The following is an 18,200-nucleotide window of genomic DNA, read 5'->3' as shown; positions in this document are numbered from 1 at the left end:
CTACACTTGATGGAACTCAAAAGCTCATTTTTACACTTGTAAATATACTTGTCCCAGTTTGGGGGCCCAATTTTAGTCAACAGCGTCCATTTAATCCTGCAATACCTGCTGAGCCAATAAACTGCTGATCAACACTAGTCATCTTGTTTCATCTCCTAATTCTAGAAGGTTCTTGGATACTATTGTGATGAGCACAGTATAAGAACCTAAACAGAACAGAATAGAATCTAGCATGTATCAGGCAAGTGAAAGACTTCCTCTCAGTCCACTCGGGCAGCTAAATTATCTTGTTTCGGGCAGTGAAATTCACCCAGGTGTGGCAAAATTCTTATTTACCAGTTACGCCCATTCAAATGCTTAACATGGGACTTATCCTTATGTGGTACTGTGCACTGAGGGGAAATTATATCCATAGATAAAGTTTATTCAGGTCAAACAGTAAGCAAATCCTGCACCTCTATTAACTGGATCAGAGCAATTACCAATCTAGAAACGGATCAAACTGCAATGAATAAACAGCCTCATTTTTAACTCTCCTTATAAATAATCAATATTCAAACTTAGTGAGTTTTAAACAGGAATTGGTGCTGTTACAATACTAATTTGGGAGCTTTACCAACCAATGCAACCCTACAGGATTTATGAGTGTAAAGCAATAAGTGAAGAGGATTTCATGATCACGAATATTGTATGCATGTCAGCATTATGGACACAATATTGGTGTTTAGTTTACTGTTTATATACTACAGCCTCAGCCCAAAAGGTAAGTGGACTGTTTTTAAACTATTTGCAGAATTCTAACAAAACAAAACCAAAAAGTATACCAGGGACACAGACATGTCAGATATTTATAAACTATGTTTATTAGTTCATGTTTAGGTACTGCTCTGAAAATGTCACTTATTAAAAGCTTTTAAAAAATGAATGAGAAAAAAAAACAGTAGAATTTGGATTGCCAGCCATACCACCTCCCATACTCAAGGCATCTCATAAACTTCCTAAAGACACTCATAAGTAGGCTGGCCATATAGGGAATATGCAACAGCAGTTCTACCCTCCGCAGTGTCATTATTTTGACCATTACACCCTCCACCCCGTCTTTTTAAGAGAGACCGTGCATTAGTTATCTCCTTATGCTTTCAAATAGTGCTGTAAGAGCTTTCAACTTCCCTCACTGAGTCACTAACAACAGGCGGAAGGGATATTTCTTGTTTAACATACCATTTCAAGGCTGACACCTCCACCTAAGGTATTTCAAAGCTGCCAGTCACCATGGTATCTCTGTACCAATTAACTGATAACTATTTGTGTGAATAACATTCTTCCTGGATACTTACTTATAGCCTCAGACTTATGCAAAAAGAACAAGCAATACCACCTCTACCCAATTTAAGCTAGAGCAGAAATTTGGCTGGGCAGAACTGAAATATAAATGTGGCACCCCTACTCTTTTAGAAAGGGTTCTGGGGTCACTAATGATCTTTTATATTACTATTGATTTGCACTTCTAGCACAGTTCAGTTCCCTCAGATTAACGGTGATGGTAACTAAACTACAATACAAGCAAGCAATCTTAGGACCAAGCGTAGCAAATAACTCTCCTGACAGTATCAGTGTTCTCTCTTGGTTTTTTATTTTATTTACTCACAGTGGTGGGTAGTATTTTGGTTTCACACTTTTATGATCAATAACATTGTAAAATATTTTGGGAATGGTGTGCATGTTGGGGAAAGTTCAGCTCTGGATATAAATTTTAACTCACTTCCACTTTTACGGCATGCTGATCCAAGACCCCAGATCCACACACCCCTGAAATTCACTGCAAGTTTAAGGCATAATCTAGACTTTATTAATCAGAGTAACTCTAGTTGCTATTAAAGTAGCAGTGAAAAATAAAGAGGGGAGTTGCATTTAAAATGTTTAAAAATCCACAAAGAGGTAAGAAAAACTGTGCACATGATTACAATGTCATGTCCATTCCACTCAGACCTCAGAGATTATGACTGTCATGTGGAAAATTCTTCAGAAGTACTGTCTGAACGCACAAGAAGCATGAGCATCTTACTGCAAGGTAGGGAAGCAAAGGAAGAAGGGAGGGAACTCCAGTTAGTCAGAAGAGCAAGGTTAAGAGCAACAGGGGATTCATTTATTAGAAATATAGATACGTAGTTTGTTATGATCGGGAGAATCACATGGTAAATTGCCTGCCTGGTGCGAAGACTGCAGATCTCGAGAGACATCTAGACAGATTTATGTGCAGTGCTAGAGACCAGCCAGTGGTCATGGTACATGTAGGTACCACTGGCATAGGGAAAGGTAGGAGGGAGGTGACAAACCTGGGGAACTGTCCCAGACTGGGGTGTTAACAGAGGCTTTTGGAACAAACTGATAAATTAAATAGTAATAAGTCACCAGAACCAGATGGTATTCACCCAAGAGTTCTGAAGGAACTCAAATATGAAATTGCAGAACTACTAACGGTATGTAAACTATTGCTTAAATCAGCCTCTGTACCAGATGACCAGTGGATAGCTAATGTGACACCAATTTTTAAGAAAGATTGGTTGAAACTATAGTAAAGAACAGAATTATCAGACACATAGAAGAACACGGTATGTTGGGAAACAGTCAACATGTCTTTTGTAAAGGGAAATCATGCCTACACAATCTATTAGAATTATTTGAGGGGGATCAACAAACATGCAGACAAGGGATATCCAGTGGATATAGTGTACTTGCACTTCCAGAAAGCGTTTGACAAGGTCTCCCACCAAAGGCTCTTAAGCAAAGCAAGCAATCATGGGATAAAAGGGAAGGTCCTCAAGTGGATCAGTAATTTGTTAAAAGATAGAAAACAAAGGGTAGGAATAAACCGTTTTCATAGTCGAGAGAAATAAACGGCAGAGTCCCCCAAGGATTGTACTGGGATCTGGAAAAAGGAATAAATAGTGAGTTGGCAAAGTTTGCAGATGATACAAAATTACTCAAGATAGTTAAGTCCAAACCTGACTATGAAGAGAGACAAAAGGATCTCACAAAACTGGGTGACTGGGCAACATAATGGCAGATGAAATTCAATACTGATAAGTGCAAAGTAATGTACTTTGGAAAACATAATCCCAACTACCCATACAAAATGATGGGGTCTAAAGAAGCTGTTACCACTCAAGAGAGAGATCTTGCAGTCATTGTGAATAGTTGTCTGAAAACATCCGCTCAATGTACAGCAGCAAAAAAGCGAACAGAATGTTATGAACCATTAGGAAAGGGATAGATAAGACAGAAAATGTCATGCCACCAGACAAATTCATGGTACACCCGTATCTTGAATACTGCCTGCAGTCATGGGCAGCACAGTTATCACAAAAATATAACTACAATGTTAGACTGGATACGAAATGGGCAATTACATTAAATAAGCATTTTTGTGGCGTTTTAAAAGAATAAAAGTTAAGTTGTAAAAAGAACTCCAGGGAATTATTTACACATACGAACTGAAAATCTGTTCATTTTTTTCCTCACTGTAACATTAACAGTTGTGTGTCTCTGTGCTTGTGTGGTACCACAATGTTCATGACTAATCTTGATGGCCTGAATCTTGTACAAGGACTTCCTAGTAGTTATATTTTTGCTTTCCTGTCTCCAGAGTCTGAAAAGGCAGTGGCAAAAGGGGAGCTAAGCAGAAACCATACCGTCGCCACTTTGCAATGCTCTGGTCTGCACAGCTCCATACAAGTAAATCTCCTTTACTCAGAGAAGATGTACAATGTTTTCACAAACAAGACAAACGTTAAATACACCCTCCAAAGCCTGAAAGTCATCACTGATCCAGATGAGAGTGTTTCTACTGCCCACAGGTGTCTCTTATTAACAGATCATAAACAAAGTTTTCAGACTGAATTTAACCTTACAGGCAAAGGTAAAAAACAAAAATCTTTGATCATTATAGCATATTCCTATTAGGTCTGTCCACAAACACTGATACCTTGCCAGCAACAAAAGTGTTTATGAAAGCAAAATACTGATATTGATATATTTGTAAAAAAAATACTGCAGTATTATAAAGTAATGATCCAAACACTGAGTAACAGTATTGTAAGACATAGTTTTGTGGACAATTACTGTAGGGAGTTTTTATATGTATTGGAAAATAAATATAGATATTTATATAGATAAGATATGGAGATGGGAAACCGCTTAACTGTGCAATACTGAACATTCAGGAAAGAAATATTCCTCCTGGATTTCAGCCGCAGTCAGCATAAGACCTGATTACCATAACCATGTATAACTATGATTACTATTCATCATACAATAATCCAGCTCTTTTGGGAAAATGAAAAGAAAATCAAACGTAGAATATTCAGCACAGAAGAGTGAACAGCAGACTGTTTGGTTTTCCCCTTTGTTCCAGGGATCTTCCAATAGATTTTAGAAAGCTCATTCTGTATCAAACCACATACACAAAATGAGTTGGTTTTCGTTGTAAAGGTTCCAGCTACACGAATTCCTACAGAATTTGGGAATTCTGTTGTAATGCAGTAGTCCACAGACAGTGAAACATGACAGTTAAAACATGACACTGTCCCATCTGCACTGTGACCCCAAATTGCAATATAGCCTTGCAAAAGCCCACGTGTGTAGCATAATTCAGCAACTCATCTAAAACACAGTAAACACTCAACCGCACTGCAAAATCTGTGTTCTAACCATGTCAGCACTTTACCATGCTGTAACATGGTCCCTCAAGATGGATGGAATTACAGTGTCAACAGGACCAAAGGGTCAACCATATTGAGACTGACGACATGCCTTACATTGTGCCCCCAGTTTAGCGAAAAGCTAAGGCTTTGCTTCACACTGCTGACCCAGCCTTGAATAACAATTTAAACTCTGTTGTGGATCAAAAGGCTTCTAAAGTTTTGATCAATCAATAAGCATGGGGCCCAAAGATATTAGAATATCCATGCTCCAGTCTACGTCCCTCCCTTTAACATTGTTATAAACCCAATTCAGACACTAATTCAGTTGTACGAAGCAACTTTCATACACTGTGTATCCCAAAAGTGTTTTACAAAGCAATAAGTAAGATATGGTTATTGCAGGGACTCTACAGTAATAGTTTACAAACAGTCTTGGACTTCAGAATAGAAATTCTCAAATGAAGGAACATTGGCAAAGACATCTCACTATATTATTGTGTCTAACATGATAACATTGCAAGTTACTAGTACTCTGTTGCAAATTGCCTAATAGTCTACCAGTTGTTGGCAACTAAGCCAGTGCTTAGTTTACTCTAGTCTTGAGTTGCTTTTGTTCCCTAACTGGTTTATATAAATAAAAAAAACTTTCATTGGTTTTAAACATCTCGTTCTTTTCACAGTGTTTCTGGTGGGGCTATCAAATTGCATTATTAATGCAAAGCTGTCTGAGCCTGAAATTTTTGCAGAGCAACTGCACGCCACAGAGGTACACCGACAGAACAGCAGCTCAGGTAGTAGTAAAAAGTTTTCTCTGCATAGTCAGCACTGAGATGCTCAGCAACCAAGAGTAGCAGCATATGTAAGGATGAGAGAAGGAAGATGGTTTTTAGGTTCCCCCCCCCCACACACACACAAATCTTACAACTTTTCACAAAGACTAACAACAGTGATATCTGAAAAATATTGGGCCAGGAGGTTTTCTGAAATTCAGCCGACTCCTCTTTGTTCTGTAAACTTGCATATTTGTATAGCTGAGCAAAATTTGGACACTACCTCTCTCATGGAAAATTATGTTCTTGCTCCTATCTCCCAACCAAGCATGAACCAGACAGAGTTCTAAAAGATTTCATAGAGGCTTTCTAGATTGATATATTCACAGAGCCTTGTGGACATCCTTAAGTGTTAATGAAATGTTCTCTCAGGTTTAGCTGTATTGCGTTACCATCCTAAAGATGAAGGAATCCTCAAACTACCAATGGGGAACATGCTGTCTTCTGTATTCATCTACTTCAGAGAGAATGATTTTTTTCCCCTTTCTAATCACAGGCATAGGTGAAGACATGCTGCTCAGACTAACACGAAGACAAAGCATCTATGTCAAAGCAGTAATCATATGTGTCCTGCTACCCTGTTCACTAGCCTTCATTGTGTTTGTTATATTTGAAGTTCCCTTCCCAGTAAGTTTGCTGAGCACAATAGCTCCTTATGACAATTTGCAAAGGATATTTTATCAATAGCTAAATATGATTTGTTTGTTCCATTATAATAATAAAACATGCAGGGTTCTGAGTTTAAGAAACCCCAAGGACAGTGATACAAAGGTAAATTCTGTGAGATCATGCCTTTAAAAGATTTGCTAATCTTTGTGATGCACTGGAGTAACCACTTCTCTAGTGGGAGGTCTTATGACCTAAAATGCCATAATTCAAACTCTGTCAAAACAAGCAATTCCTCACACTTAATATGAATACCTACAATGACATGTTTTGCCTGTTGCTACTACGGTATACAATCCCAGTGCACACCTGCAACCTTGGGATTTTATATCAGATGGAATCATAGCTACCCTGTCTTTCAAGGCTTTATTTTGGATCGTGAGAAACTTAGGTTTGACTCTTGGTCCCAATCACGTGCTTTCCGAGCCAGCACACACACAAACAGTTCGGGGCGGGGGGGAGCGTGTTGCATTTAGATCAAAATGGGGAGGAGAGAGTCTTGCAGCCTTCTAAAGTGACACTGATCAAAAGCAACCCTCTTGACTTCAGTAGTCGTCAAGCATTTTCTAAAGGCAGAAGAGAGGAGAACAGAAAAGACTCAAGAAAACGCAGGTTACCATGGACTCTTTGTAGGCCCTATATTTCATTATTCAAAGACCTCCCAAGAGGACATATGCCATGCTGGAGGTGTTTGGGGTAGAACACACTGGAAGCTGAGATGGTCAATGTGAATTTTATTTTATTTTATTTTTTAATGCCACATTGTTTCTTCCGCTCACACTCTGAAGTGCATACTTCAGTCAAAATTCAGGTTAGTCTCCCTAGAAATGAATAACCATCATTTTACTAGCTTCAAATTCTTGGTATTTTGGGCTGGGAGCATCTTCCTACCAACCTTCTAATGGCTTCTCCTTCTTTTCTGAGTGTCCATGCCCTGGCTGGAGCCAGCAATGCAACTGTATTCAGAAATGTAAAAGACAAGGAGAAGAACGCACAGAAAACCCAAATTCCGCATCATCCGAAGGATCTGTCATGGTAGGTCACAAAAAGGTAACCACACGGTTTTTTAAATATAGCTCAGTAACAATTATTTCATTTAACAATACAGATCTCCCTCAATAAAAGTGAATGGCACCATAGTTCTGAAAGTGTGTTATGAGGGTGTCTTTTCAAGATTAAATGATTTAATCTTTTTTTTTCCTGCCTTGTTAAATGAACAACAAAAGGAGGTGGGTATCCAATGCTTAAAAAAGGGCCTTGAGGATTCAGGACAGCATTGTTCTAATACCACCACAGGAACCTACTCACTGTGTGATCTGAGACAAGTTACTTTACTTCAATTAGTGGCCATTTATTTCTCTATGACATAGTTGTAATACTCACCTCCCAACGATACTGTGAGATTTAGTGTTTGTAAAGTGATTTGAGATCTTTGGAGGAAAAACCCTATACTGTCAAAGAAACTATTTAGAAGAAAGGACAAACAGCAGCATTGCATTAAATAGGGAATATTTCAGCGAGTACAATGTGAAACTCCATTTCACGGATCTTAGAAATGCTTTGATTTTTCTTTTCTTTTTTTTTAAATGTATATTAAGCAACAGTTAAAAGCTGACAGACTCAAAGCAAAGAACATCAGCAAGGACTGGGCACAGTTTAGTTTTCAATGGAACATTAGCATAAAAATTTCACATCATTGAATGGTTCAGTGCATAGACCAGTCATATATCTTGTGTATCAATGGCCACTGTTGGAAGACAGGATATTGGGCTAGATGGACCTTTGGTCTGACCCAGTATGCCCGTTTTTATGTTCTAATGGAACAGAATGCTATGGGTTTTATCCTGAATACAGAGGGAGCCATTCATACCAGACTTGGATACACTGAAGTAAAATGAATGGCCCAAATTGTTTCAAAGCATAACAATATGCCAGTTGCAATTCCAATTAAAATGAGTCTCTACAGTATTTAGAGTAGGGTGAATACCACAAAGTAAAGCGGTCACCAAATATTTGTTCAATAATGTTTAATTTGCTTCTTGCTCCTGGTACGTTTGTTTTCTGCAAATTATCCTAGAAAATCAGTTTATTAGTACGATTGTTTGCACATACAAGTTTTGAGCATATGCTGTAAATTTTTGCAGAGCAAATTTCAGATTTAGAACTCTGAGCCTTCACATTACAGATCTGATTTTAAGATTTACTCTCATCCAGTCAAAGAACAGAAATAATACCATGCAACATGTGTGTCCAATCAGAAAACCTAAAATATTAAATATTTGCAATGAACTGCTTGGGAACAAGCTACAGCTTAAAAATTTATTGTAGAAATTTGGCAAACAATTCCAAACAATAAATGAAAAATGCCATCTGTGAAAATTTCTGAACAGAAAGTGGCAAAATATGAGTACTTTATTCATTACAAATCATTCACTTGGCTCTAGTTGGAGTAACGTTGCTTGGCGAAAAGCATGATTGCACAAAGAGGGTTGGGAATCGGATTGAGACCCTTTAGACTCATTTCACATAGGCTACTGAACAGCCACCAGACAGTAACTTTTGGCCACAATCACCCTGGTGTACATTAGAACAAACAGGCTAGAAGCAAAAGGCTCTATATACCATTTCCAACCACAAGAGCCACCATCCCCCACTGCAGTCTACTTCAAATCAAAGCCAGAAGAGGTTACACTAAATTATTGGTCTGAAAAAACAAAAAGACTATTACACAGGTCAGATTTTAGGAGAAGGGTTGCTAAATTTAGTAATGCTGAAATATTCCCCTTCATTCCCCAGAGAGGAGCTTCAGAACAAGCACCTTGGAGCAAAGCGGCCAAGATAATTGCCATTCATGAGACTTAGTTCTGAAGAACTGCAAGCTACAGGAGAAAGCACAATTTTCTGTTTTATCCAAGCACAGTTTTTTGCTTTATCCATGTCTGTATTATTTTTCTCCTCACTTCTTATTGTTCAGAGAAGTAAGACCATCAGCATTTTACACGATATAGAGTCAAACAATTACAGATTGCAATGAAAGTGACATTAGCCTGTTTTAGGGGCACTCCTTACGAAACTAACCCCTCGGAACACATCTTGGTGTTGACTCCCTCCATGAACTACCTGGAATCATATTTTAACTTCAGCAGTAGACTATGGTCACTAGAAACAAAGGGAATAATGGAAAAACCTACTTGCAGAAGCAATAAAAGTCTCACCACATTGCAAATTCTCCCTCTGTCTTCCTTAGATTAATTGTAGTTGGAGTTCACACAGCAACTAACATCTGCTACACTGAAGATTGTATCTAGACAGATTATACTTAAATTCAAGACAATGATTATTCAGAAAAGCATCTAACACTGGAACCAACTAAAAGTATATATGCCCTGTTCATTGAGCTTGAGGGCCAAATTCTGCCCTTACATACACATACACAAATCCCATCAACTTCAATGGCAAGTGGATGTATGAATCAAAGGACAGAATCTGGATTTCAGCATCCGTTCCTTGTGCTACAATTTAGCCTAGCTGATAAAAGGAGCCTAAACTCTTGCTTGTTGCCAGCAATCAAGCGCTCCCTTCATCAGCATCTTCGAAGCATAAGGAATTTGGGTTAGCAATAAGAAAGTTCAACTCTGCCCCATTTTAAGCATCTGTGCCACTAATTTTCTTGTGTTCATCATTTTGTCCCCCATAAATTGGATCATACCATGGTTTAGCAGTTCAATTAATTTGGGACCTTCACTCTGCAATGTTGCTTCCAAATGAGACCATAGGACAGACAGTTATTTGTTGTAAAAGGAGCACGGGTTCTGAGGGAGATAAATCAAAAGGTAACCCCACATTTCTACAGGCAGATTTCTGTGTGCATATTCTTGAACTCTCACTGCATGGAACTAGACCATCAACCTCCCTTGAAAAATCTACAGATCCACAAGACCTTCAGGCCAATTGTAACAAAAAAGTGACATTAAAGTTCCAGAAATGTAGTCCAGGTTATGGATTCAAGGTGCAAAATCTGTATAAGTCAAAGAGGAAACTGCTGTATTAGGTCCAATGTAGTCCAACCCTCTGTCAGTACAGGATTTCCCCCTGCTGTATTCATCCATCCCTCTGTCAGTACAGGATTTCCCCCTGCAGTACAGTCTCCACTGCTTCATCCAATCTGCTTTGTCTTAAGAAATGGATGTTCTCCAGCCATAGTGTCACTGCTTTATAATGTGTGCATAGAAACAGTGAAATTAAATTGCTGAAAATCTAGATATTGTATTATCCCATGTTCAGCACACACGCACACAAAAATCCTGGGTGTTTATATGAACAGATGCAACCAGTTATCCTCAGGTATCTGTACAGCCAATGGACCTGAGTCTCCACTGCCTACCACCTTATGTAGTAATTTACATCTGTGAAAAGTGAGTATAAAATCTGTTTAAAATATTGTCAAATATGGATGACTATACATGATGAAAGCCAATGGAAAAGTCAGGCATTAGTCCTTCTGCCCCTTAGAAGCTTATTTTGAGTTTCATTTGACAGGAACCTAATCCCAGCAAATCTGGTCTGATTTATTGCATTTTTTCCATAGCCTCAACACAAAGCTAGGTGAAACTCAGTTTCAAACTAATTCTACTAAGTTTTTTTGAACCTAGAACTCAGAAGATGCCACACAAATTTTAACTGAAGAAAATGTTCACACAAACTGCTGAATTTTCCAAAGCTCTGCATAAAACACAAGCCTGGAAATCTGCAAGCACTATGTTTCTATTATTAAATCCAAGCACAAGGAAATTAGGTACACTGATGACCAAAAAGGATAGGAAGACACTTTGATCCAGTTTTTATCATTTGCTCTGTACAACTCTGTGTCTGTAAACCTGTTCTATTCCAATTAAAACTTGTCATTTATCAATGCAAATATCATAATCTAATCACTGTGTAACACAAGATTTTTATCAATTGTCACGCTGAAAATTCAAAGCCAAATAATCTTGCATAACTGTAACTCTTGGTGAATATATAGAAATACCTTGAAAATGGAATCAGAGTAAGTGTGAGATTATTATTCTGCAGAGATCAATAGTGGCTAACTATGGCTAAACCTATGCTGCAATCAGAAGTCTGACTACAGTACATGTAGACATAGCCTGGCCAGCTTTGATCTAACTAGCTCCAATACCAATAGCAGTGAAACCATGACAGCACCAGGCTATACAAGCCCATCCAGAACCCTGTCTATTTACTCAAGTGGCTAGCCCAAGCTGCCATGGCTTCACTGCTATTGTTATTCAAGCTAACTAGATCAAAGTTAATTTGGGTATGTCTGTATGTACTGCATTGAGGCCTCTGATTGCAGTGTAGACATACTTTATATGGTGGAGTGGGCAAGCACTCTGACCAAGACTACTTTCCCCAAGGATTTATTCTTGAGCCTTAGGGCTTGTCTACACTGGCTCTTTACAGTACTGCAACTTTCTCGCTCAGGGGTGTGAAAAAACACACCCCTGAGCGCTGCAAGTTTCAGCGCTGTAACGTGGCAGTGTAGACAGTGCTACAGCGCTGGGAGGCAAGTTCCCTGCACTGGTAGCTACTCCCTCGCGGAGATTTTTTTTTACAGCACCAGGAGAGCTCTCTCCCAGCCAGGGCCGCCCAGAGGGGGGGGCAAGAAGGGCAATTTGCCCCAGGCCCCGGGTCCCGCTGGGGCCCCCATGAGAGTTTTTCAGGGCCCCTGGAGCGGGTCCTTCATTCACTCTGGGGGGCCCGGAAAACTCTTGTGGGGCCTGGGTCCCCGGAGCTGCTTCTGCTCCCGGTCTTCGCCAGCGGGGGATCCTTCTGCTCCAGGGCGGAAGGACCCCCCCACCAGCGAATTACTGCCGAAGTGGGACCCGCCCCCCCGCCGGCGAATTACCGCCGAAGCGGGGGCCCCCCACTGCCAAAGACCCCAGGCCCCCGAAATCCTCTGGGCGGCCCTGCTCCCAGCGCTGGTGCCATGACTACACAGCCATGTTAAAGCGCTGCCTTGGCAGCGCTTTAACGTTGCTAGTGAAGACGTGCCCTTCAAGTGCACAGGCTATAATGAAAGAAAAAATATTTTTACGTTCACACAGAATTACAGAAAAATACATGTACTCTATTAGCGGAGTGTGCCGCTGTGCCTCCAAACCAGTCAAAACAAATCTTCTTTAACTTAAAACACTGGTTAACTGTTTTGTTCACAACATTTTCATGTGTAACTGCCCTATCTTGTTCTGGCCTGCACCAGGAGAAACTAAATACTGTCTGAAATATGATACTTGCAAGATTTCGAGCCAAGTTTTAAAGTCCCCAGTAGTTCAGAAGAGATTTGGATTAGAGATGGGCTCAAACCAGAACACCAGAACTCATTGCTCCCCCCACCCTACAAACTGTGGAGGTTCTAATCCAGAACTCAACTTCTGACATTGGGCCCATCTCCAGTTCAGATAAGGATTCAAACTTTCAGGTCTTGACCCAAACTGAATCTCTGAACTATATGCAGTTCACCCATCTCAGATGCAAGCTTCAGGTTTCACAAAAGAATGGCTGAAGGCAACATCTGAAGCCTGTAGAAGAGAACAGCTTTCATCTCAAATTCTCGTGTAAATAATTAAATGCCAAAGATCTGCATAAAATGAATAAAAGTTGCCTTCTAGCCTAGCTGTGAACAACAGAACATTTCCTCCAAGCAATCTAGATTCTGTCTTTCTAAATCAGCATCATGCATCCTCCACAGGGGTACAAACAAAATTAACACCACAAAAGAGGCACAAAAACATGTCATATTTGAACAGTGATGACAATTTTTTTAGGAGGTTTGGATTGTCTGGAAGAGGCGATAACTACTGGTTAGAATACCCAATCTTACGGATAATAGGTGGACCTCTCTGCAGAGCTTATTGCCTGACCGGAATCTAACAATGTATTTGAAAGGCATGAAATATTAGTTAGCACCATCAGTGCATCGTGTACATGTGCATATAAAAAAAATGATCTGCACAAATTTGCCTTAGTCTCTGAGACACCTTCTGGTGTCAGATGCAATCTCAGTAAATAAAAACATACTTGATTGACCCTGAAGAGAGTGATGCTGCAGAAAAGGCTCCCAATGGGATCATGGCACCACACCACTAGAACACCACTATGTTATGGGCGGTAAGTAAGGCTACATTTTAGTCCTGGGTATTTTTAGTAAAAGTCATGAACAGGTCACAGGCACTAAACAAAAATTAACGGCCCATGACCTGTCCACGACTGGTATTATATACCCCTAACTAAAACTTGGGCCGGGGGTTCACGGGTGCTCTGAAGGGGCTTTCAGGGGGCACCAGCGGTGCTGCGGAGGGGTGTGTGTGGCCTGGGACCCCCAGCTGGTGCTGGGGGTGAGGTGGGTGGTAGCGCATGGCCCTGGGCCCCTGCTGGTGCTGGGGAGAGGATAGGTGTTGGTGGGGCTGGCAGCTCCCCGGCTCTATGCAGCTCCCCGGAAATGGCCAGCGTGTCCTTGCAGTTTTACCAACTTCTAGGGGGAGGGAAGGCCAGGGGGGGCTCTGAGCAAAGCCCTCCCCCCCCACGAGCGCTGGCTCCACAGCTCCCATAGGCCAGAAAATGCAGCCAATGGGAGCTGTGAGGGCGGTGCCTGCAGGCAGGGGCAGTGCGCAGAGCCCCCAGACCCGTCTCTGCCTTGGAGCTGCAGGGATATGCCGGCCACTTCCAGAGAGCACCCACCCCCCGCCGCCGAGATAAGTGCCACCCCACACCCCAACCCTCTGTCCCAGCCCTGAGCCCCCTCCCACACCCAAACTGCTGCTGCTGCGGACCCAGAGGCTGCCCACCTCAGGCAGCCACTGAGCCAGGCACACCAGCCACTTCAGAAGTCAGGAGGTCACGGTGACAGACACACAGCCTTAGCGATAAGTTATGAAGTCTTTCTGGGGCATGTGTAACCATATTCAACAGGCGGTCTTAGCTGTGCCACTTCTAAATCGCAGGGCTCTCTGCAAAACAAGATGCAAATCCCTCTGACTGGGTGCCCCCAACATCCTCCTATCCAACACAGATACACAGTTGCCATGTGAGTAGAAAGATGACCAGAGTGCAACAAACACAGCATTAGGAAGCTGTCAGCGGGGCTCTAGATTGCAGATGGATGGGGAAGGTACAGGGAGGAACCTAGGAATCCTTCTCAAGTGAAAGTGAATGCCAAAGTTTCTCTCTACTGCTTTGACAACCCTGATGGGGAAGCTGAAAAGATGATCTCATCATTTTAGGAAGCTTTTTATAGGCTACTACAGAAAGAGGAGATTAAATTCCTCCATGGTATATCTCCACTGACCTTAGGAGTGTTACACCAGGAAAGATTTTGTTCCAAAGAACCGAGGTTAGCAATAAGTGCATTACATGAACTGTATTACGCAACTGTGAAAATGAACTATAAATGCACTAAAAACACATTTGGGAAAATTTTGGAGCTGACAGGAGATGGAGTTTTATTATACATTATGTGGAACTTCTAGACAAATTGTCAAAGGAAGCAGCTTCAAACAACAAATGCAGTAATTGTGCTGAGCAGAGAGAAGGAACAATATGACCCACAATCGCAATGTCTCGACTTCATCTCATGGCTTTGGATGACTGCCTACCACCTACAGATCCGCCTTCATATCATCCTATATCCTGTCTCATTCCTCACGTTCCTTCTTACCTTCTCATCTAATGGAATCTTCTCTCACTCTCCACCACACACCTTTTTCTGTACCAAGACTAATACTTACAACAGTCTTCCATGGCTCCTCTCTAGATTACCTATGGCAGGGTCCTGGCTGAGTCTATTATGAAGGGGTGATGCATCAGTGTATGAGATATTTGCAGGAATTATTGGTCATTTTGCAGCTAAACTGGTAATAGTCATTCTGTCATTCCATGGAAAATAACTTGAATTCCTCGTTATTTGACTTACGCAAGGATACACAGGTCTAGGAGAGTGTCTTGGAAAGGATCTTTTTTTTTTTTGTTTGAAAGATTTAATTAAAACAAAACTTGCTTTCTTCTTACCACCAAAGTTTATGGGCACTCCTCTCCCTCTTTTGAAATCTGAGCATTCCTGACATTCTTTTTAGCATGCAGACTGCTTTATGCATTCCTCTGACCCCAGAGCAATATAAAATTCTGCAGAGATTAATGTTGGCAATATAAAATGTTTCTAGCCTTTGTGATTTGGGGAAAAACCCCTCAAATGTTATTTGATGCAGTGCTATCTTCTAGAGCGTGCAGATGGTCTGTGAAACACTTGCTCTCAGACATGTAAACTCAGTTTAGCAGGAAGTCAAAGGGTGGCAATTTAAATGTGAGCTTTGTTAATTAGACCCCTGTCTACATGAGGACTACCTCAATGTAATTACACTGGTGCAAACCCCCGCTGTAGATCTAATTCAGTAAGTGGTTACCATCACTAAATTCCATACACTACAATGGAGTCAGGAGACTCAGCATGCCCATTTATGTTACAAACATAAGCAGTTACGTAAACGGGGTGCAACAAAGTGGAACACTAACCCAGATTCAAAATTGTGCCAATGTATAGTGCAGATAAGACCTTAGCCCTACTTTATAACATGGATAAATGTATGGCCACATAACATACCAGGTGTCTGCTGTTTTTACAGATAGTTCCTCAGATGGCTCTAATTTTAACTTCTTAGCATCTGAAGACCTGGTTAAACTAATTTATCTGCAAGCTAGGATTAAATAAAGGGCAAAAATTTAAAATGTTTCACTGAAACATGCATACTGCAAAAATAAATAAAAACAACAGCCTTCAAATTCATATAAATGGCAGGAGTCCTCCTACCAATGAAGAGACACCCAGGTAAATTTGAACACATTATGCCTTGCAAAGGCTGCCGCACAGAGGGCAAAGGAGACTGTTCGATAATAAAACTGCAAGTCTGGCCAATCTATAGCCAGAAGGAAGATATTTACCAACAATTGATAATTATTTTGCACTTTTGCAGGAACTACAGTGCTGCCAAAGTCCAGAGATGGACCTTGGAGCCTCCAGATGGCTTTCATGCATGTGTTTCTAAATACAGGCTAAAGAGTATCTTGTTTTTACAAACAGAAAAAAGCAAAAGAAACAAATCTTCAGCACAATGATGCCAAACCCCACAACTCCCCCACGCACACTTAGGGTGTGACCCAAACCTCACAACTCCTTCACCCCCCTGGGGTGCGACCCCAAGCCCCTCAACTCCCCATAATGCTTGCAGTGCAACCCCAACCCCACAGCTCCTCCCCCCCGCCCCCTTGCGGTGTGACCCCCAACCCCACAATCCCTTCCCCCCCTCCCAGAGCACGACCCCGAACCCCACAACTCCTCCCCCTGCCCCTTTACGGTGCGACCCCAACCCCACAGCTCCTCCCCCCGCCCCCATGCGGTGCGACCCCAACCCCACAATCCCTTCCCCCCTCCCAGAGCACGACCCCGAACCCCACAACTCCTCCCCCCGCCCCTTTGCGGTGTGACCTCACCCCCTCTATTCCTTCCCCCCCTCCCAGTGCACGACCCCGAACCCCACAACTCCTCCCCCCGCCCCTTTACGGTGCGACCCCAACCCCACAGCTCCTCCCCCCGCCCCTTTACGGTGCGACCCCAACCCCACAGCTCCTCCCCCTGCCCCCTTGCGGTGTGACCCCAACCCCACAGCTCCTCCCCCCGCCCCCATGCGGTGTGACCCCAACCCCACAGCTCCTCCCCCCGCCCCCATGCGGTGTGACCCCAACCCCACAATCCCTCCCCCCCCCCACGCGATGAGACCCCCAACTACACAACACTCTCGTTTTCACACACACTCGCTCCCCACTTTGCGGTGCGACCCCAACCCCACAACTCGCCCCCTCCCCCCTCCGCCCCCCTGCGGCGCGACCCAAACCCACAGACGCGCGGCGTGCGGCCGCCACAGCCTCGCCCCCTCCCGCCCCGTGGGCGCGCACGTACGCGTTCCCGCCGCGCCGAGCCTGAGCACGTGGGGACGGCCGCTGGGACGGGAGCGGAGTCGGGGTCGGGGCCTGGGCGAAGCCGGCGTGAGGTGAGGGGCTGGGGGCAAAGCGGGTCGGGAGGCGGGGGAGAGACCATGTGGCTACGGGGGGAATCAGGGACATACCAAGTGGGGAGGGGAGGGGAGGTCTAGACAAGGGGGTGGCTGCGCGCTCCCGGCCACCCCAGATGCGCGCTCTGGCGGTGGGAGCGCGCGCCGCCGGGGGCGCGCATCCCCTGTTGCTCCGTTAGGGGGCGCTGAGGTAAACCACAGCCGCAGGGCTCTCAGGGGCGGGGTCTTTTGGGGAGGGCGGGGCTCTAGCCTAGGGGTGTCTTGGGTGGGGGGTCCCATTGATTCTTGGGCAGTAGGGTCCCTTTTATTCTTGGGGTGGGGGTGGATGGAGGTCAGAAACTCCAGGAAGACCACTAGGGACTTTGATTTTACATGGCAGGCACTCAGAGACCATGGTGATGGACGGCCCTATAAAACCCTAAGCTAGATCCATGAATCAAAACTTCCTCGGAGAGGCTGTTGAACCGTCACCGGTATTAGTGCGGTGGAAGTAGTGCCTTGGTATCAACCTTGTTATCTTTTGCATTGCTGATAATTTTACCAAGTGCTGCACCTATTCTGGACCAAGGAGTAGGAGGATAATCATCATGCTAAACTAAAGCAGTGTTTCTCAACAACTGGTCCATGGCTCTGGTCCCTGCGATCTCTCTGGCACAGTTTAGGAAGGCAGCAAGCAGGTCCCTAATATAAAAAAGGTTGAGAAACACTTGACTAGAGCACCCCCTTTCTCTTCCCCATGCTTGCATAGAGTTGAAAGGGTCCTTACCTTACACCTAATTTCAGTAGCCCTCTATTCCAACATATGTTTCTATTGCAATCCTCCATTGGGTGTTTTCGTTGGTTGGTACTGATAGATTTTAAATGTTTCACACAATGAAATT

At 42.9% G+C, this 18,200-nt stretch overlaps 1 protein-coding gene across 7 annotated transcripts; it reads left to right on the top strand.

Moving 5' to 3' along the window:
* Window positions 1-226: 226 nt before the first annotated feature.
* C19H17orf78 (chromosome 19 C17orf78 homolog) lies at window positions 227-11,037 on the top strand. 7 transcript variants are annotated; one of them, XM_044993774.1, is made up of 7 exons: window positions 227-763; window positions 1,988-2,071; window positions 3,647-3,919; window positions 5,384-5,497; window positions 6,030-6,160; window positions 7,124-7,249; window positions 10,852-11,037. In XM_044993774.1, the coding sequence occupies exons 1-7, from the start codon at window positions 691-693 to the stop codon at window positions 10,906-10,908; spliced, it is 858 nt and encodes a 285-aa protein (XP_044849709.1). In that variant the 5' UTR covers window positions 227-690; the 3' UTR covers window positions 10,909-11,037. The 7 variants fall into 7 exon arrangements, with proteins under 7 accessions (XP_044849709.1, XP_044849711.1, XP_044849707.1 ...); XM_044993776.1 differs by having other exon boundaries at window positions 7,124-7,234; window positions 10,852-11,036; XM_044993772.1 differs by lacking the exon at window positions 10,852-11,037 and adding an exon at window positions 8,996-10,811.
* The last annotated feature ends 7,163 nt before the right edge of the window (window positions 11,038-18,200 follow it).

The sequence above is a fragment of the Mauremys mutica genome, chromosome 19 (genome assembly GCF_020497125.1).
Source record: "Mauremys mutica isolate MM-2020 ecotype Southern chromosome 19, ASM2049712v1, whole genome shotgun sequence".
NCBI lineage: Eukaryota > Metazoa > Chordata > Testudines > Geoemydidae > Mauremys > Mauremys mutica.
Note: the sequence above shows the minus strand (reverse complement) of the source record. Positions and strands in the feature narration are given on the sequence as shown.